A 24,453-nucleotide genomic window follows, 5' to 3' on the forward strand; every position below is an offset into this window, starting at 1 on the left:
CTGGCCTCTTACCTCCTCTCACCTGCCTATCACCTCCTCCTGGTGCTCTTCCTCCTTCTCCTCCTCCTATGGTCCACTCTCCTCTCCTATCAGATTCCTTCCTTTCCAGCCCTTTATCTTTCCTACCCACCTTGCTTCACCTGTCACCTTCCAACTATCCTCCTCCTCCTCCTCCCCCAAGCTTTTTATTCTGGCATCTTCCCCCTTCTTTTCCAGTCCTGAAGAAGGGTCATGGCCCGAAACATTGACTGTCCATTCATTTCCATGAATGCTGCCTATCCTACTGAGTTCCTCCCAGCATTTTCTGTGTATTGCTCTGATTATAAAAATCAAACAGCATAAAGAAATAGGCCCCTCAGCCCAGCCCATCCAAGCTGATCAAGACATCTACCTGACCTAGCAACATTTACCCGCATTTATCCCATATCCCCCTTAAACCTTCTCCATCCATGTACCTGTCCAAATGTCTTTTAAACATTGTAATTCCACCTGCCTCTAGTCTTTTTTTTTCCTCTGGCAGCTTTTTACCATACATCTACAACCCTCTGTGTGATAGAATTGTCTTTCAGTCACCTTTTAAATCTTCTGCCTCTCACATTAAATCTATGTCCTACAGTTTTAGACTTCCCCCACCCTGAGAAACAGATTGTGACCATCAAGCCTATCTACCCCCCTCAGGATTTTACTCTGTAACAGGAGTTCCCAACCTTTTTTATGCCATGGACCCCTACCATTAACAGACAGATCCGTGGACTCCAGGTTGGGAACCCCTGCCCTTCAGCCTTCTATGCGTCAGAAAAAAGATATCCCACTCCACCCAACCTTTCCTTGGAACTCAAGCCCTCCGGTCCCAGTTACGTCCACATGAATCTAATCTGCACCTTTTCCAGTTGAATAACATTGTCCGTACAGCTGAGCCACCAGAACTGAACATGGTAGAAAATGTGATCTCTCCAATTAATAGCCCGAAAAAGCATGTCCGACGCATTCTTCCCCATCTTCTCTACCTGTACAGCCTATTTCAGGGAACTATACACATGCACCCATACACGTTGACCTCTTCCAGAACATTCTCCATGACCTTTCGTCCTGGTTGATCGTATCAAACTCAAAACTACTGTGTGCTGAACTACATGCCAAGGGAATCATAAAACACGTCCAACAGTCATTAACAAATCTGGTCTTTTTTCCTCAAAAATAAAATTGCAAACAAAAGCATAGATGATATCTAATCTGTCCGCTGGGGCCCCGAGGAACCAGTTCCTGCCTGGTTTATGGAGTACGCCCCTTGGGAGACTGTCGCTTGCGGCCTGAGTTTGCAATTCTACCGCCCGAACTCGCCTTTTTGTTTCTAGCGCTCGCGTTCGACCTGAGGGGCGCCGGAGATCGAACGCGAACGCTCAGGTAAAACAAAATGCCTCGTCCGGCGAGTTCCGCTTAGCCTAAAAATGAGTGGTGGGCTTACCAGCAACCAGAACGTAAAGGCTCAGGTAAAACATCACGAACTCCTATCGTGTAAACTGCTGTTCAGTTTCACTTTCGTTTCCCGGATTCAACGCGGAAGGCTTAACGATTATAATAATCTTATTTACAGCACACTTTTCATAGAGACGTTGTAGTTCAAGGTGCTTTACGCAAGTACGGAAAGTCAAAAAGATGCTAATTAAAAGTAATGTAAAATAAATAGGGTTTGAATTGGCGTTTTAAAGTGTCGGGTGAGTCTGTACTTACAGTTTTAGGTAATGGGCTGCACAGTTTAGGAAGGTGACAAATCAACAAAGCTGACTTGCCAATTAACTTTTAAGGGAGAATGTTTAAATTTAGGAGACCGGCGGCAGGGGACCTGAAAGCTCGAGTAGGATTATGAAACGAAAGTGATTCTGTGATGTACTCTGGTCCCTGAGCACTGAGAGCTCTTTTCAGAGGATGTGTGACGGCTGCTGGGTGGGGAGCTAGCTGATACCGACAGTGAGAATGCAAGGGGCGGTGGAGGGAAGATGGGTTGGTCAAGGAGATGGAGAGAGGGGAGCCCGGATGGGAAAGTCAAGAGCAGTTGTGGCCAACATTTGTCGTAGGGACTGTGACACGATGGGCTCCAGGAAGGCAAAAGAACATAGGAGGACATGCAAGATGGCGAGGTGGAATCCAGGGGGCCGAGAGATGGGGCAAAGACGGGGTTGGGGGAATGGGTTGCAGGAAATGGAAGGGGAGGTTTGATGGAGAAGTAGGTTAGAAGGCAAGATATGATTAATACACCACAGAACAATCGAAGGCAATTTAGCCCATGGGATATTTAGGCTTTAAAGCTCCAACACAGGAAGGTGGTCAAAATTACAGCACACAAGGCTGGGGCTTTTCCTCCTTGGAACGACGTTGGATGAGAGGTGACCTGATAAAGGTATAGATGATGATGAGAGCCATTGATCTCATTTTTTTTTCCCAGGAGTGAAATGGCTAAAACGAGGGGGCATAGTTTTAAGGTGCTTGGAATGTCAGAGGTAAACTTTTCACACAGAGAGTGGTGGGTGCGTGGAATACACTGCCAGCAAAGGTGGTAGAGGCGGATACAATAGGGTCTTTTAAGAGACTCTTAGATAGGTACATGGAACTCAGAAAAATAGAGGGCTATGCGGTAGAGAATTCCTAGGCAGCTTCTGGAGTAAGTTATGTGGTTGGCACAACATTGTGGGTTGAAGGGCCTGTAATGTGCTGTAGATTTTCCATGTTCTAATATACTCCTGGTGTCATGGATTCTTGATTACCTGACTGGCAGACCACAGTACATGTGCTTGCAAAACGGGACTGTCTTGTCTTCCTTTCTCTTCACCATTTACACCTCGGACTTCAATTACTGCACAGAGTCTTGTCATCTTCAGAAGTTTTCTGATGACTCTGCCATAGTTGGATGCTTCAGCAAGGGAGATGAGGCTGAGTACAGGGCTACGGTAGGAAAATTTGTCACATGGTGTGAGCAGAATTATCTGCAGCTTAATATGAAAAAGACTAAGGAGCTGGTGGTAGACCTGAGGAGAGCCAAGGTACCGGTGACCCCTATTTCCATCCAGGGGGTCAGTGTGGACATGGTGGAGGATTACAAATACCTGGGGATATGAATTGACAATAAACTGGACTGGTCAAAGAACACTGAGGCTGTCTACAAGAAGGGTCAGAGCCGTCTGTATTTCCTGAGACAGGTCCTTTAACATCTGCCGGACGATGCTGAGGATGTTCTACGAGTCTGTGGTGGCCAGTGCTATCATGTTTGCTATTGTGTGCTGGGGCAGCAGGCGGAGGGTAGCAGACACCAACAGAATCAACAAACTCATTCGTAAGGCTAGTGATGTTGTGGGGATGGAACTGGACTCTCTAACAGTGGTGTCTGAAAAGAGGGTGCTGTCCAAGTTGCATGCCATCTTGGACAATGTCTCCCATCCACTACATAATGTACTGGTTGGGCACAGAACTACATTCAGCCAGAGACTCATTCCTCCGAGATGCAACACAGAGCGTCATAGGAAGTCATTCCTGCCTGTGGCCATCAAACTTTACAACTCCTCCCTTGGAGGGTCAGACACCCTGAGCCAATAGGCTGGTCCTGAACTTATCTCCTGGCATAATTTACATATTACTATTTAACTATTTATGGTTTTATTACTGTTTAATTATTTATGGTGCAACTGTAACAAAAACCAATTTCCCCCAGGATCAATAAAGTATGACTATGACTATATTCACATAGATTAAAGACCAAGGAGAAAGCCAAGAATAGGAATATTGTCAGGTTAGCAGGCTGTGGTGGTCTGACTATGGGGAACTAAATGTCATTTTCCATGTTATTAAAGCACTAGTGTTCTCCCTGTGACCGTGTGGGTTTCCTCTGGGATCCTCCCACATCCCAAAGATGAACAGGTTAAGGTTAGTGAGTTGTGGGCATGTTATGTTGGCGCAAGAAGCCTGGCAATACTTGAGGGCTGCCCAGCACAGTCCTCACTAATTTAATGTTTAAGACACATTTCACTGTATGTTTAGATGCACACGTGACCAATAAAACTAATCTTTAATCTTTAGCTCTTTATCCAAGCTCGCCCATGATGAAAAAACTAGGTGGGACTGCGAGCAGGGAGGATGAAAAAGTGAGATAGATCAAGTTGAATGAGAGGGCAAGAACACAGCAGATGCAACATAATGTGAACTTGTGTGAATTTGTCCACTTCGAACACAAAACAGAAAATCATACTACATTTGAAAAGTGAATATAAGAACACAAGAAGTAGGAGCAGGAGTCGGCCATCTGGCCTGTCAGGCCTGCTCCGCCATTCAATAAGATCATGGCTGATTTGGCCATTGACTCATCTCCACCTACCTGCCTTTTCCCCATAACTCTTAATTCTTCTACTATGCAAAAATCTATCCAACCTTGTCTCAAATATATTACCTGAGGTAGCCTCCACTGCCTCATTGGGCAGAGAATTCCACAGATTCACCACTCTCTGGGAAAAGCAGTTCCTCAGCTCCATCCTAAATCTACTCCCCCGGATCTTGAGGCTATGTCCCCTATTTCTAGTCTCACCTACCAGTGGAACAACTTTCTTGCTTCTATCTTATCTATCCCTTTCATAATTTTATGTTTCTGTAAGATCTTCTCTCATTCTTCTGAGTTCCAGCGAGTACAGTCCCAGCCAACTCTCCGCATAGTCTAAACCCCTCATCTCTGGAATCAACCTGGAGAACCTCCTCTGCACTGCCTCCGAAGCCAGTATATCCTTCCTCAAGTTGGGAGACCGCAACTGCACACAGTACTCCAGGTACAACCTCACCAGTACCCTGTACAGTTGCAGCATAACCTCTCTGCTCTTAAATTCAATCCCTCTAGCAACAAATGCCAACAATCCATTTGCCTTCTTGATAGCCTGCTGCACCTGCAAATCAACCTCTTGTGACTCATGCACAAGCACTCTCAAATCCCTCTGCAGAGCAGCATGCTGCAATTTTTACTATTTAAATAATAATCTGCTTTCATTTCTCCTTCCAAAGTGGATGACCTCACATTTACCAACATTGTACTTCATCTGCCAGACCTTGGCCCACTCACTTAACCTATCTATATCTCTCTGCAGATTCTCCATATCTTCTGCACGCTTTGCTTTTCCACTCGATTAAAGGTAAGGTTGACCTTCAGAGAGACCTGGGTGTTATTGTACACTAGTCTCTTCAAATTAATTAGGAAAGTAAATGAAATGTTTTTTTTTATTACAACTGAACTGAGTACAGGAGTAAAGATGTCTTGTTGCAATTATAAGAACCTTGATATCACAATGGATTACTGTATACAGACCTTATCTAAAGGAGGGAGCACTGCAAATATTCACTTGTCTGGTTCCAGAGAGGTCAAGCTTGTTCAATGAGAAGGTGGGAGAAGTGGTTGGAATACCAAGCCACAGCCTGGGTGCTAGAAAATGGGATTACCATAGATAGTACCGTACGTCACCCCAGAATACACTAAAGTGTACCCCTGCCTAATAGGGGTCAAAAATAATGACAGTGTTGCTCGCTGCACTGTTTGCAACAGTGACTTTTCTATTGCCTGTGGTGGGTTAAAATGTAAAAGACGTGTTGAGATGAGTTTAACAGGTGTCATTCGTTCATTAGCATAGCTAACGTTATTTAAACTAGCTGGCTAGCTGCTAAGGAGCTACCCTATTGCAGACATCCCACTTCTCCCGGAAGTCTCCCGCAAATTGATGGTGCTACCTCCCTGAAATGAGTTTTTGCTGGAAGGGATGTCTGGAGTATCTTTTTTTCCCAGGGTAGAACTGTTTAATAGCAGAGGGCATGCACTGAAGGTGAGGAGGGGTAGATTCAAAGGCGATATGAGGATTAAGTTTTTTTTATTCAGAGATGATGCCTGGAATGCATAGCCTGGTATGGTGGTAGAGGCAAACACATTACAGGCTTTCAAGAGACATTTACAGACACATAACTATGAGGAACATGGAGGAATATGGACATTGTGTAGGTAGGAGGGATTTGTTTTTTGTGGGTTTTGGATTTACTTTTTAGCTGGTTCAGCACAACATTGTGGGCTGAAGGGCCTGTTCCTGTGTTGTGGAATATTTGCACATCACTACAATTACGAAGTTCTTCTGTCTGCCAGCATGCATATTTGCAGTAAGTGTGGATCTAAGATGCCTCCCATGTGTAATGAAAAATTGTGAACACATTTTTGCCTGCCATTAATGTAACTTGATATCTTGAGGAAATCCTGCATCCAGCGAACAAATACATCTTCCATGCTAACACTGGTAAAACTGCTGAACTTTGCAGCTGGCTCAGAGAAATTATTACAAATTACAAAAGGGGGAAAAAAACACATCTTGGCCATCAATAGAAACTTTACACAAAGATTTATCAGCACTTTAGAAAGAGAAAATAAAATACCATTTTATACAGAACTCAAGTTTTTATTATTTATGATCATGAATCATGATTAGAGAAATTAATACAAAATATTACAATGTCAGCAACTGTTGCTTAAGGTTTAAAACTGTACTAAGCATTTTCAGTGCACTAAGTACATGGGGCACAATAAATGCTACTTTGTCAAAAGACAACTCTGGGCAACACACAAACTTCAAGCTTATAAACATAATTATAATGCTCAACATCAACTGCAGCTTACCTTTCAGCAGGTCAAAGGCTCTGTAATTATTCGTTGTAATCAGCATGCAGATTCTTATGTTTCATATTTAATACCTTTTCCTGTTTAAGATACTGTAAAAGCCTTTTTCTCCTTCAGTCTGCTATGCACCTGTAGCTTTTACATAGATGCATCCAGCTGTGTGAGGGTAATTAGAAACTTTTTCCCTTAAGCAGAGATACCTACATCCAGCAGAGATACAAGTTTAAGGTAAGGGGAAGAAGATTCAGAGGAGACTTGATTTTCTTTTTATCTAGACTAGAGGGTGGTTGAAATCTGGAACGCACTGCCTGAGGGGACAGTGGTAAACAAGTACTCTCCAAGATTTATAAAGAATGTGGATTACCCCTTCAAATACCATGGCATAAAGGCTAAAGGGAGAAGGATGCAAAAAGGGATTAATACACATTGGTATATGACGACAGGCATGGACACAGTGGGCTGATGGGGCTGTTTCTGCCACTATATGACCTTCTGAAGTGTTTTATCTTCTGGTAGAGCTGCAATACTCAGTCTTTGCATCATTGCCTCTTTCATCATTACAAATGTCCCGTCCTACTTTATTCCTATTCACACGTCCACAGACTATTTCTACTGTAACCAACCTGGTTACTACCTACTTGGAAAGATGTTTTTTGCTGAGCGTCAACCATCTTCTAGAAATTGTACAACAATCCGTGGATCAATCTTTCTCAATCATCTTGCTACTGGTACTAGAAGCTTACCAATACTGTGGAAATTTGAAGGCTTTTTTGTTGAACACTAAGCTCTGAATAAAATGCCCGAAGTCAACGAGGTTGAATGAGGAGAATGGAAAGCATTTTTTAATAAAAGCATTTTGTGCCAGAATGCTTATTAACTTGATGGATTCATTCAACTGCCTGCAGCAAGGTGAATGTGCTATCTACCAACCCCAGATGGTTATATATGGACACTTGGAAATAAGGGCATTTGATAAGTACATGATTGGAAATATTCAGAAGGTTATGGACCAAAGACTGGTAAATGGGCTAGCATGGAAGAGGCATCTTGGTTGGTATAGAGTTGGGCTGAATGGCATGTTAAGTGCTGTATGACTTAATGACTCAACATAAAGTGCACAATTTTTACAAGAAATAACACAATTAGAAGTTAATTTTTAATGCAAAATGATCAATGTGGTCATAGTGTTGCTAAACTGTGGTGATTATGATTACACCAGTTGCTTCAAGAACCAGATGGTCAAAGGGAAAAATAACTAAGGAATGAAAAGTAGACACCCTGCTACCACATTATTTATGACAGCAGCAGTAACATTTAACCATATGCCTCATATGCACTATGTCAGCTTGCACATCTACAGAATTTTTTTTATTTTCTGATAATAATGTTAATATTATTTGATATTACATACGTACTGTGTTTTGCACCTAGGTTCCTCCCAGAGGAACGTTGTTTTGTTCAAGTATGGTTGAATGATAATAAACTTGGATATAAAGTTCCAGAATTATTATTTTGCCCTCAGATTTCCTTCCTGTAGTTTACAAGCGTAAATTCATCACCATTGAGGATGATTCTAAAAACTTTAAGTCAGAATGCTCTGACAGCAAAGCATTAAGCTGTGGTCCCCAAAACCTTTGAAATGGAAGAAAGTTGTTGACTTTGTCTAAATATACTGGTTGGACTACTGTTTACAATCAGTTAAGTTCAACTGTCAAGCCACAACACAATAATAATAACAATTAACAACTTTAGCAGTTAGTAGTTCCTTGGAACAGTGTGTGGTTATGAAATGTGAAACGAAACTCCCCATCACCCCCTCCGCCACATCAACTATATGTGGTCAGAAAACCCACAAATACAAGCAGGACTGCATTTCCTTTATAATATTGACAAATGGTACTTGGTTACATTTCAAGAAATGCTGCAAGTAATGTTGCCTCTTGGCATACCCGGTCCACTAGTAGTCCTATTTGTCCAAATTGCTGTAGATCTGCAAACAGCTAAGTAGTTGTCACTATCACAATGCATTTCACATGTAAAGGTGCTTTCAATTGTATATCACAGGGTACTGGACTGAGGCATTACAAAACCAATAATGATAACTTAATCTTCTGTGAGCATGGCTCCTTGGTTGAGTGTGTATCCTGGCCAGCCGAATGATATACTGGCAATGATGTGCTTCATTTATCAAGAGGCATTGTTAGCAAGTTCACTACCTGGCATGCTAACAATAGAGGAGAAATTTGATGGCCCCTTTAAACTAAAACTTGATCTTCATTTTCTACGATTTGCTTGATTCTTTTCTGCTGCTTCTTCAGCTTTCTTCTTTCTCCACTGACAAATATCGGCAAAATCACATGTCCGACATTTCCAGGCCTCCTCGATGTCCACCCCCTTGGCCTCCCTCTGGCCCTTCCAGAAGGAGCAATAATATTTCAGCTCCTTTTTAACCCACTCCTCTTCAAAGCACACCACTTCTGTCCCAATTACAGATGCATCAGCTTGGTAACAGTATTCTATCTTTAGGATGTCAATGGTGGGGATCTCGGCGTGCATCAGGTTCAAAAAAATTAAATCCAAGAGGTCACCAAATGTGTTTACAGACAATCCTATCATTTGAGTATATGCCATGACCTCTGAACTGAAGCTCCGCTCTGTTTGTAAGTGAAGATGGTGAATGATTGTGTCTTTGTTCAGCTGGCCTTTGATCAGAGCCTCAAAGAGAAGTTTGTATACACTGACCTGGTGATAAAAAGGATTTAGATTTACTACATCAAAGGTATCCTATCTGCATACCACAGAGACAACTCCTGCTTTTCATTCAAATCACATAGTGAGGATTATTATTCAGTCATTGGTTTTGTGGTAAAGAAACATGAAATAAACAAAAAACATTATTTTGATTTAATCAGACAGTTGTCCAATCACTTGCCTAGACATTTTGGCACTCATTCTATGGGGCATACAATTTATAAATAATATAACTGTGGTAGGAAGTAAATACTCATTTAAATAGATTATGTTTAAAACATAAACTGATGTTTTATTTTAAAGTGTGTGAACTGCTGCACAGGCAAGTGCAACAGGTATTCTACAACAGACATTTACGCTTACTATCAGCATGAAATTGGTTGATCAGTGTGACAAAATTGAAGCAACGCTTAAAGCCTGTAATAATTTTATTCCAGTGTTAGGATTTTGAAATAAAAGTTTTCTTCCCCCCCCCCCATTCATTTCTATGATTACAGGCTTTGAAAGCATATACATTTAGAGCAAATAGTTCATTGTATTAGACAACAGATTCTTATCGTTTTGGCAAACAACAAACAAACTGTTAGAGAAATTCAGCAAGACAGTCAGCATCTGAGGAGGGAAATGGATAGTCAACATTTTCTTTCTGAAAGATGGAGTTCAGATAGCCCATATAAAGAGGTGAGGAGAAGGGGCAGAGCAAGAGCTTGCAAGTGCTAGGTGGTTCCAGGTGAGGAAGGGTATTAAGCAGATGGTGGAGGGAAGAGTGGAAATAGTGACAGAGGCTCTGAGGTGATAAATGGAGGTAGGAAATGGTTGTAAATTATGGAATCTGATAGGAAAGGGAAGTGGAGCAAGGAAATAAGTATTTCATTAAATCAAAAAATTCTGGCAAACAAATAATAATCTGCAAACCTGTATGTTCTTTTTTTTGATTAAGATGATTTTTCTCAGAATGATATGGTAGATTAACTAACTCTTGTGCAGGAAAGAAGTACAAGATTTAATGGAATTGGGTACACCTAGTCTATAAAATGACTCAGGTATCAACCATTCATATGTATTATATGCCCTACAGAGGATTAAATAAAAATTCTCCATAATACTTTGACTGATGAAGAATAGTTTGTTTATGATTAACACATTCTCTTAATAAACCTAGAAATGTGGTCCAGGACGACTGCTTGCCACCTTTGAAAATATCATGTGAGAGGCACAAGATCATTTATAAATAAACAGTTAACAGGAAGCTCATTCTATTTGTTGATTAGGAAATATGTCTAGATGTGATGGGAAATTAGGTCACTCTCAGTATTGGGAAATTTTTGAGAATAAATTAGGAATCACCCAACACATTAATACAACCATTGAAGGGTAAGCTAAAGACTGACATAAACATAAAAGAAAATTGTTTTTCTTTTGAAGATATTCTGAGGTGCCTCAGTTTAACATTTGAAAGATGATACTTTAGCAGTGTAATATATCATGTTACTGTACTGGATTTGCGTGTTTAAGACCTAATTGGTGGCTGGAAACCAAACCCTCCAGCCCAGAGGAGACTGTACTGTTAAATAAGCCATCTAGAAAGGTCTATGAAAATCCTCCTACAGAATGCACTTTGGATTTACTCTGGAACACAAAAGCCCCATGTTATTAAGTGTAGATTTGGTCTGCTCTTATCAAATTACGGTATTGCTTTGCACTGTTGTAACTATATGTTATAATTATGTGGTTTTTGTCAGTTTTAGTCTTGATCTGTCTTGTGTTTCTGTGATATCATACTGGAGGAACATTGTATCATTTTTTAATGCATGCATTTCTAAATGACAATAAACGAGGACTGAGTGTCCTCATAATCTAATCTAATCTAGATTTGATTCTGCTATAGGAGAGTATAAAATCTAACCTATGATAGGCACTTTACCCATGCAACTGGATGTGTCTGCCCAATGAAATCTGGGATGACCAAGCACCTTTGTTTGAATTATTAGGTCAATATCAAAATAATCGATGGCAATAATCTAATTAGAAGTTAGTGCGAAATTCCTACATTTCAAATGGTTCTCGTCCTACTCACTCACTTGTAAGTGATGGCTCTTCCTTTGGGCTGCATGGGGTAATGTTGGTTGACCACGAGTTTTCAGTTCATGGAGTTCCAGTTCACCACTGGAATTGTAGCACAGCTCATCAATCACACCAACCAGGAAAATCCCCTCCACTTCTCCAAACACAGGCAACTCTCGGACACGCTCTCCTGTACAACGCATAACCAAATTACTTTGAATTATCAGGCTATCTGCTAAAGATTTTGAGTCGAATATGACCTACTGCCCAAACCAACTGGCTTGCAGCTAGAATTTGTCAATAATCAGATAAGATTATACGTGCAGCATCTTGCCCACAAACAGGCCACCCACATCCTGAAGGGACTTATTTACAGCCCGTTATGCTGCTAGTGTTCAAAGGTTGTTTTATCATTTCAGGGCAGCAATGAAGGTCCTCCATCTCTGATGGTGTTCAGAGCTTCCTTCAGCAAGTCAGTAGCTTCCTCTGGGTTTTCACTACCGTCAGTCATGCAAGTCCCAGGTGGAGACTCACTCAGATGTAGAAGGATTCTTCATTGCTGTTTCTGTAACAGTTTTGTTTTACCAGTCAGGGTGTTTAGCCCTGAAATGAACCCCCAAACTGGGAGGTCTGGTGGACCACACTCTTAGTCTGGTCTCTACCTTTTGACCAGTTTGGCATGGGTGACCTTACCAAGAGCCAAAGCATAAGGCCCTGACTCCAGCCAACAAAGCTCTCTGCGTCACTGAGGCACGCACACCTCCAGACCACAACAAGGTTGTAGTCCTCCTGGTGGCTGAAGGAACCAACCAGTAAAGCAATATTTAAAATGGTAATCAATTTTCATCCATAAGAAAAAAAGTGATACTGTGAAAAAAAATGCTACAAACCAAACATCCAAGCTAAAGGTGCTTTGATAAGAAAAAATACATTTATATTTTTTTTGAATTTCAAGCTCCCTACCTTTTATGTAACAACCTATTGATATATTTGTACATACCTGCCTGCAAGAACTGGATCATTGAGAGAAAATTAAGAAGCTTAACACCCCAACTATCTTCCTGGCACTGTATATTGATTGGGACAATGTCCTGGATCTCCAACTCTAAAGAAAAACAGACAGAAATTATATATTTTTATAACCACAATTCCTTCAGTTTCACTCCGTATAGTGTAATGTGACACCTCCGTGAACTAGGCTGAGAAGAAGTAAATGGGCGGCTCTAACCCTGTCATTAGATTTATGAAAAGGATTTACTTTAAGATTGAATTTGATCCTACCATGCACCATTTAACAATAAAGAGATGCCACATTTTAAGTTATTGTGGGAACTGTCAGTTTAATCACAGTCATTTCTCAACAGCAACCATGCATATTCCACAGCAGCAGTTAATTTATTCAGACATAAATTATACAGCTTTTGATATGAATTAAGCAATCTTAGGAAATATACCAGGCAGGGATCCTATAGGAAAATGGTTAGATTTAGCTGCACTATATCACACAATCAATTATCAAGCTAATGACAACTATACAAGCATGCAAAGCTTCTCCACTGGGGTTCCATGAGAGATCGCTAGGGGTTCTGCGAGAGATAGTGATTTAAAAAAAACATCGTTTTTTGAACTTCACGCTCACAGTGGAGGGCAGTGACCAAGCAGCCCCGTTAGCATTCTTGTTAGAGGTCCCTCAGCCCAGTATGGCAGCATGCAGTAGGACTGTGTTTATTTGCTTGAGTTCATGGATGGCAGGACAGTAGGCTGATGAGGAGAATGAAGTGTGTTTTCTGAGCACTGAATGGATTCACCCAACTTGGGCTGTGACGCCAGCCTCTCCCTGCCAAATTACCTCCCCCAACTTACACTTACGCATCGCCAACTCACTTATGGGAGTGAACAAACTTGACTGGTGTAGTAGAACATTGGAGAGAAAGTTTCATTGTAAAGAAGGAACTTTGACACGCCGCAACTCAGCTGCTGGCCTGCCGCTTTGCTGTTGTAAACGTTGCAAAGGTGGATTGTGTAGGTTAGAAGTGAATTGTCTTGTGAAGTTTTAGTATTTTCACAATTTTCTCATTTATTATGCCGTACTATTTTATATTTTATCAACCCCCATGATTTACAGATATGTCTGACAGTACAATCGTCCAAGTCATTTCACTGCACTAGTGCAACAACAGACACAAAAAAAGTCCATCTTTACAATGAAAGCGACTTATAGGTTTTACATAGACTGGTGATTTAAGTTGTCCTATTCCATTGTGCCTAGTCTGTAGCAAACAACTTACAAATGTAGCAATGGCTCCAGCAAAGACACTTAACTACAAATCACAGCCATATGGCACACAACAGTACCGAAAATTTTAAATGGCTATTGGAATCTCAAAACAGAGTAAAGTTTTTGTTAATAAAGTCATCGTCAGTAAAAAGACTCAGGAAGCAAGTTATTTACAAACGTTTGTAGTAGCAGAACTTATTACCCTGAAAAGGAAATGTCACACAGTTGGTGAGAACCTAATAATGCCAGCATGTAAAATGATAGTGGCTAAAATGCTAGGACAAGATGCAACACGAGAAATTGAAAATGTTTCACTCTCAAACAGTATGATAAGTCGACATATTGATGCCATGTCATTTAATGCTGAAGAGGTTTTATATGATAAACTGAAAAACAACAGCTTCTCTATCAAGATTGATGAATCAACAGATTTCACCAATAAATGTCATGTTGTAGCAGTTGTAAGATTTGTAAATGATGGTGAAATTCAAGAAAACTTTTTCTGTTACACAGAGCTGCCTAAAACAAGCAAAGACCAAGATATATTTAATATTTCGTCTTCATATCTCGAAACAAAAGGTCCATCTTGGAGGAACTGTATTGGCACTTGTGTTGCTTCAGATTATGGTTTTTAGTAACTTTACTATTCAACATAGTCAATTAATTTTCATGTTAAAATCAATTTACAACCTTTATTTGAATTAAATCTACCGAGCCTACCTTTAGAAAAATTAAATCCCATTTTGGCTTAAGCCAGTTATTTAACAGAATTTATTATATTTTCCTTGAGTTTTTAAAATTTATGAAAGGGAAAGAAAGATACTAATTTCAAGAAAGGTAAGCTAAGCTTAACTACCTGTTTTTTTTTCTCTCTAGGAAAGGTTCATTCTCTACTCAAAAGAGCATTGACAATTACTTTTGGATTATTATATCTACAACTCACTGATCATGCTATTGTGCCGTGAGTTGTAGATATAATAATTTTTACACAGGGGTTGTCTGAGACCTGAAAATTAATTCAAGGGTTCCTCAAGGGCAAAAAGGTTGAGGAAGGTTGCTTAGCCCCTTAAGCCTGCTTCACCATGTAAAAATATAATGCTGATCCAATTATACCCTCAACTCCATATTCTCATCTACCTGTGATAACTTTCATGCCCTTGCTTATCAAGTTTGGCTTCGTATCCATCTTAAACTGTGATTGCTCGCTTTAGATTGCTCTACACGAGGAAACGTCCTATCCACATCCACCCTGTCAAGACCCATCAGGATCATAAATATTTCAGTATCTTCGTGTTCTTCTAGATCCCAGTGAACGTGAACCACCTGCATCTAACTATTCCTTACAACATAATTCATCCATTTCCAGTATTAGTCAAGTAAATCTTTTCTCAACTGTTCCAAGGGAATTAACACTCTTCCTTAAATAAGGGGACTGTTATTGTACACTCCTCAAACTGGGGCTTCACTTAAGCATAATCATGTTGCTGCAACACACATCAAAGTTGCTGGTGAATGCAGCAGGCCAGGCAGCATCTCTAGGAAGAGGTACAGTCGACGTTTCAGGCCGAGATCCTTCGTCAAGACTAACTGAAGGAAGAGTTAGTAAGAGATTTGAAAGTGGGAGGGGGAGGGGGAGATCCGAAATGATAGGAGAAGACAGGAGGGGGAGGGATGGAGCCAAGAGCTGGACAAGTGATTGACAAAAGGGATACGAGAGGATCATGGGACAGGAGGTCCGGGAAGAAAGATGGGGTGGGGGAACCCAGAGGATGGGCAAGGGGTATATTCAGAGGGACAGAGGGAGAAAAAGGAGAGTGAGAGAAAGAATGTGGGTATAAAAGGTTGCTCATGTTGCTTTTGTCTAATAATATAGTACAACAGCTAGTTTACCAGTTTTTTGCTGTAACTAATTTTTCACAAAAAACTGCTAGTTAATTTTTGTGAATTATGCACTACGGCAACCTAACTCCACTGCAGCAGGAACTCTGCAGTGGAGGTACATTTTCCTTATCCTTCCTGCTGAAATAGACAATCTTACATTTTTTAACATGATGCCAAATATTTGTCCATTGATCTAACCTAACATCCATTTATACCTCACTACGGCAACTTCACAACTTACTTTCCATACTGTCATCTTGTCTTCTGCAAATTTAGCAACCACATCTTCAGTCCATTCATCAGTGTCATTTTTATAAACTGTAAAAACTGAGGATTCCAACGTCAGCCTTTCTGGCATACCACTCCTTATAGCTTTCAACCACAAAAATACCTATTTAGGCCTATTTTCTGATTACTTTATTAGCACAGTTTGTCTTCTTTTGCACATTGTCTGTCAGCCTTTGTGTGTAGTTTTTTAAAATTTATTTTACACCCCTTCTGATTATTGAGGAAACTTAACCAATCCTGCATTTCCCTGATCCTCCAGAAAGACCAGTAGCGGGTTCTCCTAAGTTAGCTGTTAGGAGTTGCACTGAAATTATTTTTTTTATTTATTGAGATCTAGCACAAAGTAGGCCTTTGAGCTGCACCACCCAGCAACTGCCGATTTAACCCTAGCCTAATCATGGACAATTTACAATGACCAATTAACCTAACAACCAGTATGTCTTTGGACCGTGGGAGAAAACCAGAGCACCTGGAGGAAACCCACGCAATCACTAGGAGAACAAACTCCTTACAGGCAGCAGTGGGAATTGAACCCAGGTTGCCCATACTGTAAAACATTGTGCCAACTACTACACTACCATGCTGTCTGATTTCCCCCATGGAAATCACTATTTGACATTATTGGTGGTCGAGATCTGAAAAGCCCCACATTTGGAATTGTGGTTTCACTTCTGCATTTTAGCTTATTGTATTGCAAAACTGGGGCCTGTTCCCTGGAGTCTGATAGGGTACCTCTTGCCAGATGAATGCTGCTACCGGTTTTCACAACTGGATGCTCATCACGTAGTCGTTGAATGTGCGGTATTTCCATCCCATAGACCACCTGCTGTTCACACCAAGCCTGTTGACTCAGGTCTGTGACACTCAGGTACCTTCGATCAAACCACTCCAGTGGGATCCTACTGTCCTGCCTTCTCCTTTTGAAGCTGCTGCCTTCACACTGAGAATCACTTCCAATCCCTGACACAGGCAGCTGAATGGAAGATTGCTCATGTCCACTGTGGGGAAAAAAAATAAGACTTTTTTTGGCAAAACTCAATGCAGAGCCTTGACAAAGTTACATTTAAAAACTTTACTTTAAAAGGAAATACAAGTTGTAGACCATTTAAAAAAAATTAGATGGCAATACCTTGAAATATAGTTAGTGGGAATGGATTTAAGATTAAATTGATTAAATTGCAAGAAAATGTCCTTACATTTGTCACCAAAAAAATAAATGCACCCAAAAGAAATAATTTCACAAAGAAGGCAACTGACAGTCATTATGATAAGCAAACTTACAAAACTTGAAGAGCAGAATGATGAGATATTGAGTCAGTTAAAGAACAAATATGCCACCTGAACACCAAATCCAAGCTGAATTGCTGGTTAACGAAACGCACTGCAAGAACTGGCCAAGATAATGACTGTACATTTGCAGACACAATGACAGCAGAACTATGGATTAGGCATGTGAACTGTTAAAATGTACAAGTCCAGATGGATCTGTTAGTGTTTCCTACACACACCAGAGACTGCACACGCTGCGATCTGGAGCAAAAAAACATACTGCTGGAAGATGCTTCCTGACCTGCTGAGTTCTTTCAGCAGTTTGCTTTTTTTTTTAAAGTCAGTGATTTCTTTCTCCTCCACAGGGTGCAATTTTTCCCCAAAGCAATCAGCATAGAATCATTGCTGTGAAGGCACACTATTCTTGCTGTAAAATTGTGTAGAATGGTGTATAACTTCAGTTTTATTTAAGTATTTAAGCCTAATTATTAGTGTAGCACATCTCTGGCCCTGATAAGCTAACTTTATGTGCAGATTAGGAGTGGGGAGATGGAGTCCAATTTTAAAATAATATTTTAAAGCTTATGATATTTCAGATTTCAGTTTAATCCAGATTTATGCCCCAATCTTTATCTGCCCTCATTTTTTTCTTGTTTGGAGGGTGTGGGAATTTTTCAGGGAGCATTGTAGGTTATTTCAGGTCATGCCAGACAGCAATTCACAATGAAAAAGAGGAGATTGACAATATGATGCCCACAGTTTGGGTTACTGAATTGTGGGCATGCGATGTAGGTGCCAAAAGCGTGGCAACACTTGTGGGTTTGTGAACACAATTCTCGCTAATTTGATTTGATGCAAACGACGCACTTCACTGTAGGTTTTGATGTTTCAATGCATAATAAACCTCTCTCTTTTGCCTGTTACACCGCCGGCGTTTAGGGAAATAACAAAGGTCCTCCATCTCTGGCAGTGTTCATGGCTTCCTTCATCCTGTCAGTAACTTCAAATAAAGCTAATACTTAATTTTTAAACTACTTAGACCACTCGGACTGTGGTTGGGCATGGCAGGGAGAGTTTTCTTCCTTCTCCCGTCTGCATGAGATGTGGGACTTTGGAGAAACTTTGAACTTTTTTTACTGTGACCAGGGACTGTTCTTCATCAAGTTATGATATTGTTGCACTGTTGTAACTATATGTTATAATATGTGGTTTTGTTAGTTTTTCAGCCTTGGTCTGTCCTGTGTTTCTGTGATATCACACCGAAGGAATATTGTATCATTTCTTAATGTATGCATTACTAAATGACAATAAAAGAGGACTGCGTGTCTTCATAATCTAATCCAATAATCTAATCTAACTACACACATCAAAGTTGCTGGTGAACGCAGCAGGCCAGGCAGCATCTCTAGGAAGAGGTACAGTCGACGTTTCGGGCCGAGACCCTACGTCAGGACTAACTGAAGGAGATTAGTAACTGAAGGTTAGTAAGAGATTTGAAAGTGGGAGGGGGAGGGGGAGATACAAAATGATAGGAGAAGACAGGAGGGGGAGGGATGGACAGGTGATTGGCAAAGTAGATACGAGAGGATCATGGGACAGGAGGTCCAAGGAGAAAGACGGGGGGGGGGAACCCAGAGGATGGGCAAGGGGTATAGTCAGAGGGACAGAGGGAGAAAAAGGCGAGTGAGAGAAAGAATGTGTGTATAAAAATAAATAACGGGTGGGGTACGAGGGGGAGGTGGGACATTAATGGAAGTTAGAGAAGTCGATGTTCATGCCATCAGGTTGGAGGCTACCCAGACGAAATATAAGGTTGTTCCTCCAACCTGAGTGTGGCTTCATCTTTACAGTAGAGGAGGCCGTGGATAGACATGTCAGAATGGGAATGGGATGTGGAATTAAAATGTGTGGCCACTGGGAGATCCTGCTTTCTCCGGCGGACAGAGCGTAGGTGTTCAGTAAAGCGGTCTCCCAGTCTGCGTCGGGTCTCACCAATATATAGAAGGCCACACCGGGATCACCGGACGCAGTATATCACCCCAGCCGACTCACAGGTGAAGTGTCGCCTCACCTGAAAGGACTGTTTGGGGCCCTGAATGGTGGTAAGGGAGGAAGTGTAAGGGCATGTGTAGCACTTGTTCCGCTTACAAGGATAAGTGTCAGGAGGGAGATCAGTGGGGAGGGATGAGGGGGACGAATGGACAAGGGAGTCGCATAGGGAGCAAACCCTGCGGAAAGCTGGGGGGGTGGGGAGGGAAAGATGTGCTTAGTGATGGGATCCCATTGGAGATGGCAGAAGTTACGGAGAATAATATGTTGGACCCAGAGGCTGGTGGGGTGGTAGGTGAGGACCAGGGGAACTCTATTCCTAGTGGGTTGGCGGGAGGATGGAGTGAGAGCAGATGTACGTGAAATGGGGGAGATGCGTTTGAGAGCAGAGTTGATAGTGGAGGAAGGGAAGCCCCTTTCTTTAAAAAAGGAGGACATCTCCCTCGTCCTGGAATGAAAAGCCTCATCCTGAGAGCAGATGCGGCGGAGACGGAGAATTGCGAGAAGGGGATGGCATTTTTGCAAGAGGCAGGGTGAGAAGAGGAATAGTCCAGATAGCTGTGAGAGTCAGTAGGCTTATAGTAGACATCAGTGGATAAGCTGTCTCCAGAGACAGAGACAGAAAGATTTAGAAAGGGGAAGGAGGTGTCAGAAATGGACCAGGTAAACTTGAGGGCAGGGTGAAAGTTGGAGGCAAAGTTAATAAAGTCAACGAGCTCAGCATGCGTGCAGGAAGCAGTGCCAATGCAGTCGTCGATGTAGTGAAGGAAAAGTGGGGGACAGATACCAGAATAGGCACCGAACATAGATTGTTCCACAAAGCCAACAAAAAGGCAGGCATAGCTAGGACCCATACAAGTGCCCATAGTTACACCTTTAGTTTGGAGGAAGTGGGAGGAGCTAAAGGAGAAATTATTAAGAGTAAGGACTAATTCCTGGCCTGTTGCATTCACCAGCAACTTTGATGTGTTGCTTGAATTTCCAGCATCTGCAGAATTCCTGTTGTTCGCATCTAATCTAACTTCTTTGTCAGTAGGTTTTCTCAACATCACTAGTAAGCACTGCTCTTCAATCTTCCTCTGGAATATCTAGGTCATTAAATCAATTAAATTCAATACTTGAAGTAACCTGCAGGAAGCTTTGTCCGTTCCACGGCCAGTCTGGTTAGACTCACTAGACTTGCTTGAGGTGTAATTGTCTCCTTCACTTTGCTGAGTGCCTTCTGCAATTCAGAAATTTGACAACATATTAGATACACTTCAGAAGACACCTCAAGTTCAAAGTACATTTATTGTCAAAGTATGTATATATTATACAACCTTGAGATTAATCTCTTTACATCCAGCCACAAAACAAAGAAACCCCAAAAGAACCCATTTAAAAAAAAGACCGGCAAACATCCAATATGCGGAAAGAAAGAAAAATAAATCATGCAAGCAATAAAAGTAGCGCTCAGAACTGAAGTTTTACAAAGACACAAAGCCAGGCATCACTGCAGCCAGAGCAGGCCAGAACCCCAGTTCAGTTCAGAGCAGAGCTGAGTAAACATAGTGAGACCACAGATGTGAGACCAGGCATTTGTGTAGCCGGGAGCAAGCCACAGCCCCAGTTCAGAGCAGAGCAGTGCTGAGTAAACATTGTGAAACCAGGCATTAGTGCAGTCAGAGAAGGCCACAGCCTCACATCTCTTCTCCCATGTTCAAATTAAAATGTCAGTTATTGCAATATGCAAAACCTTACATTTCCAGCACTATTAATTAAATGTTTCTTTGACTTGTTGCACTTAATGCCGGTCTCTGCTTCATTCACTGGCAATGGCCAAGTACAGTCAATTTTCCTGAAGGAAACCAAGTCTATAATTGCCTATTAGAGGTATCATAATAGACAGAAATAACAATAGTGAATTCTTTGTTACTATAATACAAACACCTTGAAAGCATTCTTCTGCTGCCAATTAGCCAACATTTATCATTGAAACAACATCACTGCAACAGACTGTCAGGTCGTTCATCTCAATGTTATTTGTGGGATCTTTCTATACAATTGCAGCACAGTTAGTAGAGCTGCATTCAAAGATGATTTCTGGACTAAATGGCCACTGTAAATTGTCCCTTCTGTAAGTGAGTGGTAAAACTGATGAGAATGAGAGAACTAATTAAAGGGAAAATTAGTAGGTAAGCAGAGTTGCTCTGAGAACTGACAGCCTTGATGGACAGAATGGCTTTCGTCTCTGTTGTAACGAAATACAAAGCATGTTGGTTGCAGCATTTCCCAAATTCCCTGAACTGACATTTCAGAATTGTGGGACTTCACAGGCAGCAAATGTGTTTATGATCTCAATGTGCTGTATGAATAAAAGTTAATGATATCGTTTTCTTTCCTTGCATGATACAGCCTAATCCAACTCTGGGCAGTTCTAGCCACCTCAAGGTACAGCAATTAACAGAATATTCAGCCATGGTTCAAGCCCACAATAAATGGCCATGGAAGAATACATGGACAGATTATGAGAGTGGTCAAGAAAGTAGCCAATGAAATACATTGTAGGGAAATACACTTTGATAGTAGAAATACATGTGCAGACTAGAACAGTCTACACACCTTGCATTAGAAAATGGATAGGAAATCAATAGAATGAAAGTACATACACTTATTATCGCGTGGGACATGATTACCTTGGGTTGTAAAATCCTCTTACAACCTGCCCAGATTTTACATGAAAGTTTCAATAAAGGAAAGATACTGAAAAGCAGATACCTGTTATAACAGCATCCAATAAGACAATGAAAACATTGAGAATAGAGAAACTGGTAAAAAAAAAATCATTTGCAGATTCAATAGTGAGTACATCACAACTTTTTACAAACATCGGAGAAGATAATCTAGAGCAAGATCTGATTTCCATAAATGATCAAATCATGAACTACTGACTTCCAGAGTTTTTTGTTGTATAATCAGAAGGGCGGAGAACCTAATTTCTAAGAAAAAAAACTGAAGATGAGATACAGTGGAAAGTGCCAAAGCCAACCACAAGCAAAAATATATAATTCAAATGCAGCTTTTATATTTTTTAAACCAATAAAGGTAAATAATGACCGCAGAACTGGAAGTCAGCCAGTACCTAGGAAAGCACAGCTCAGCAAATTGACAATGTCCTTGGGGATAAAATGTCTTGTTGCTAACAAGGATATGAAAAATAACAACAGGAGCAGGTCAGTCAACCCTTCTAACCTGCTCAGTCATCCTTATCATGCTTGATCCAATTTTGGCTGCAGCACCTCTTTTCTGTTCTTGCTCCACACTGCTTGTCTACCTTGTACCGTAAACATGTCAGTTTCCACCTTGGCTACGCTCAATGACTTTCCAGAACTCTCTTGGATAGAGAAGTCCAAAAATTTGTAATAATGGAATTGGGACGAGGGTATATGAAAGGAAAACATTTTTGTCTGTAACCTTCAATAGGGTGTCACACATAAGTTTATTACACAAAATTAAGAGTACAATCAGACTGTGCTTAACATAATTTTACGAATTGAGGATTAGTTAATAGATAGAAAACAGTGCAGGGGTAAACAGGTCATTTGAAATGAAAGAGATGATTGGTAGCTCAGGTTGGCTGCTTGTCTGTAGGGCTGTTCACCAAGCCTGGAGGTGCGCCCTAACCTTCAGGCTCAGTGAACAACCCTACAAATTAAACAGGTCATTTTTGCATTGGAAGGCTCCAGATGTTCCTAAATCTATGATGTAATTTAGGTGATAGTACCCTGTGTAATGGTGGTGGAGAGGGTTGTATGGATGACAGAGGGGTTTCTGACAAAGAATGGGAGTAGATGTGAACTAAACTGACAAACAGGATCAGTGTAAATGGGGTGAGTTGAAGGCATTGTTTCTGTGCTAAACAACTGAGTGAAAACATTAGCTACTCAAGGCTAATTGAAGGAAGAATTCCCTCAGAGGGTAGGGGACCTTTGAATTCCTTTCCCCAGAAGTATTTTTGGGGATTTTTAAAAAACCGAATGTAATTAATATCTGGCAAATCCCACTTTACAGACTTCAGCACCCAGCAGTTTCAATTAACCAGTCTTTCCACCTTGTATCATACCTGGACTTTTTCTCCTAACCATCTTGTTACATTAACGCCATTTCCTTCTTCTCCACAGACCCTATTCAACCAGTTGTACACTTCCAGCAAGAAAGCACTTGCCTTAACATGTTATAGCTATCATTCCTAGTGTGGACAAACAGAAGTTCTCTTAGATAGGAAAGTGTTATATTTTTTAACGGCGAGTTTAAGAGCTGTTGGTATTTAAAGAGGCTTAGATATTTGTTCGTTTTTCGCGCCTTCGGGTATTTGATGCTTTCTTGGACGGTGTTTTGTTTTGTGACTGTCTGCAGGAGGACGAATCTCAAGAGTTGTACTCCATATACAAACTATCATAATAAATATACTTTGAATCTGTGTAAGTGAATCAAAGCTGATGTAGAGTGAGCAATTTGGAAGGAAAACAGCACGCTGACCATGACTGTAAAATTATTTAAGCGCTAGAATAAAGATATCCTACTTCAATTACATAGGGTTTTTGTAAAACTGCGCTTGCATTATTGCATTCCGATGGACAGCACTCTCCTATCCGTTCTCCCAATAACCGACTAGAAACCTCCACCTCAGAGACATCCCATATTTTGAAAGGAAGGCCGCAGGCGGCCTGGCGGAGAGAGCATCACCGGGTAAAGTGCGATGTACCGGGCTCACTGCTGAACGCGAGCTCCGCAGCCAACAACTCCGCGTCACTCATCTCCGGCACCACCGCCGTTCCATCCCCATCACTGTTCCGTCCGCCGGCTTCCGGCTCCATCCGTTCCGCGTCCAAGTTCGTCACTAATGGAGCCACCCGTTTATATTTATATATATATATAGGAATATCGGACTCTCTGCGTCGACTCTCCTTTATTGTCTCCCCGGCTCTCAGCATAACAAGAATAAAATCTGTAACAGGCAATCTCTCAACACGGTAAACGAGCTGTTACACAAGCCCCTGTGTTGTCGCGGAGTGATACTTGACTTGTGAAATTTTAAAAAAGTAAAAACGTTAAACCAAAAATAAATAAACTACAGGCGTTATTGTAAATAAGAGTTAAGTATCATACGTTCGCTCTTAACTGGTCTTTAATCGTTATTTGATCTTTAACTTTT

General features: G+C 41.1%; 3 protein-coding genes across 7 annotated transcripts in view; 1 reads left to right on the plus strand and 2 right to left on the minus strand.

Moving 5' to 3' along the window:
- Positions 1–1,930, minus strand: part of LOC134336762 (tapasin-like) — a 32,974-nt gene extending 31,044 nt beyond the window's left edge. The window contains exon 1 of one of the 2 annotated variants that reach the window (XM_063031213.1): positions 1,732–1,930. Coding sequence is in view for 1 of the 2 variants with exons in the window: in XM_063031212.1 (XP_062887282.1) it covers positions 1,466–1,499 (34 nt within the window). In the remaining variant the exon portion in view is untranslated. Of the gene's footprint in view, positions 1–1,465; positions 1,698–1,731 lie in introns of those variants that run through there. The other variant, XM_063031212.1, reaches the window with a different exon arrangement.
- liat1 (ligand of ATE1) overlaps positions 1,299–24,453 on the plus strand; it is a 42,551-nt gene continuing 19,396 nt past the window's right edge. The window contains exons 1-2 of the mRNA XM_063031217.1: positions 1,299–1,490; positions 5,118–5,162. The gene's annotated coding sequence lies outside the window, so the exon portion shown is untranslated. The remainder of the gene's footprint in view (positions 1,491–5,117; positions 5,163–24,453) is intronic.
- Positions 6,101–24,288, minus strand: exo5 (exonuclease 5). 4 transcript variants are annotated; one of them, XM_063031211.1, is made up of 7 exons: positions 24,004–24,288; positions 23,362–23,487; positions 20,388–20,481; positions 16,674–16,939; positions 12,495–12,599; positions 11,512–11,684; positions 6,125–9,421 (listed from the first exon to the last, which is right to left on the minus strand). In XM_063031211.1, the coding sequence occupies exons 2-7, from the start codon at positions 23,381–23,383 to the stop codon at positions 8,954–8,956; spliced, it is 1,128 nt and encodes a 375-aa protein (XP_062887281.1). In that variant the 5' UTR covers positions 23,384–23,487; positions 24,004–24,288; the 3' UTR covers positions 6,125–8,953. The 4 variants fall into 4 exon arrangements, with proteins under 4 accessions (XP_062887278.1, XP_062887281.1, XP_062887279.1 ...); XM_063031209.1 differs by having other exon boundaries at positions 23,924–24,288; XM_063031208.1 differs by lacking the exon at positions 23,362–23,487 and having other exon boundaries at positions 6,101–9,421.

Source organism: Mobula hypostoma, chromosome 23 (genome assembly GCF_963921235.1).
Source record: "Mobula hypostoma chromosome 23, sMobHyp1.1, whole genome shotgun sequence".
Lineage (NCBI taxonomy): Eukaryota > Metazoa > Chordata > Chondrichthyes > Myliobatiformes > Myliobatidae > Mobula > Mobula hypostoma.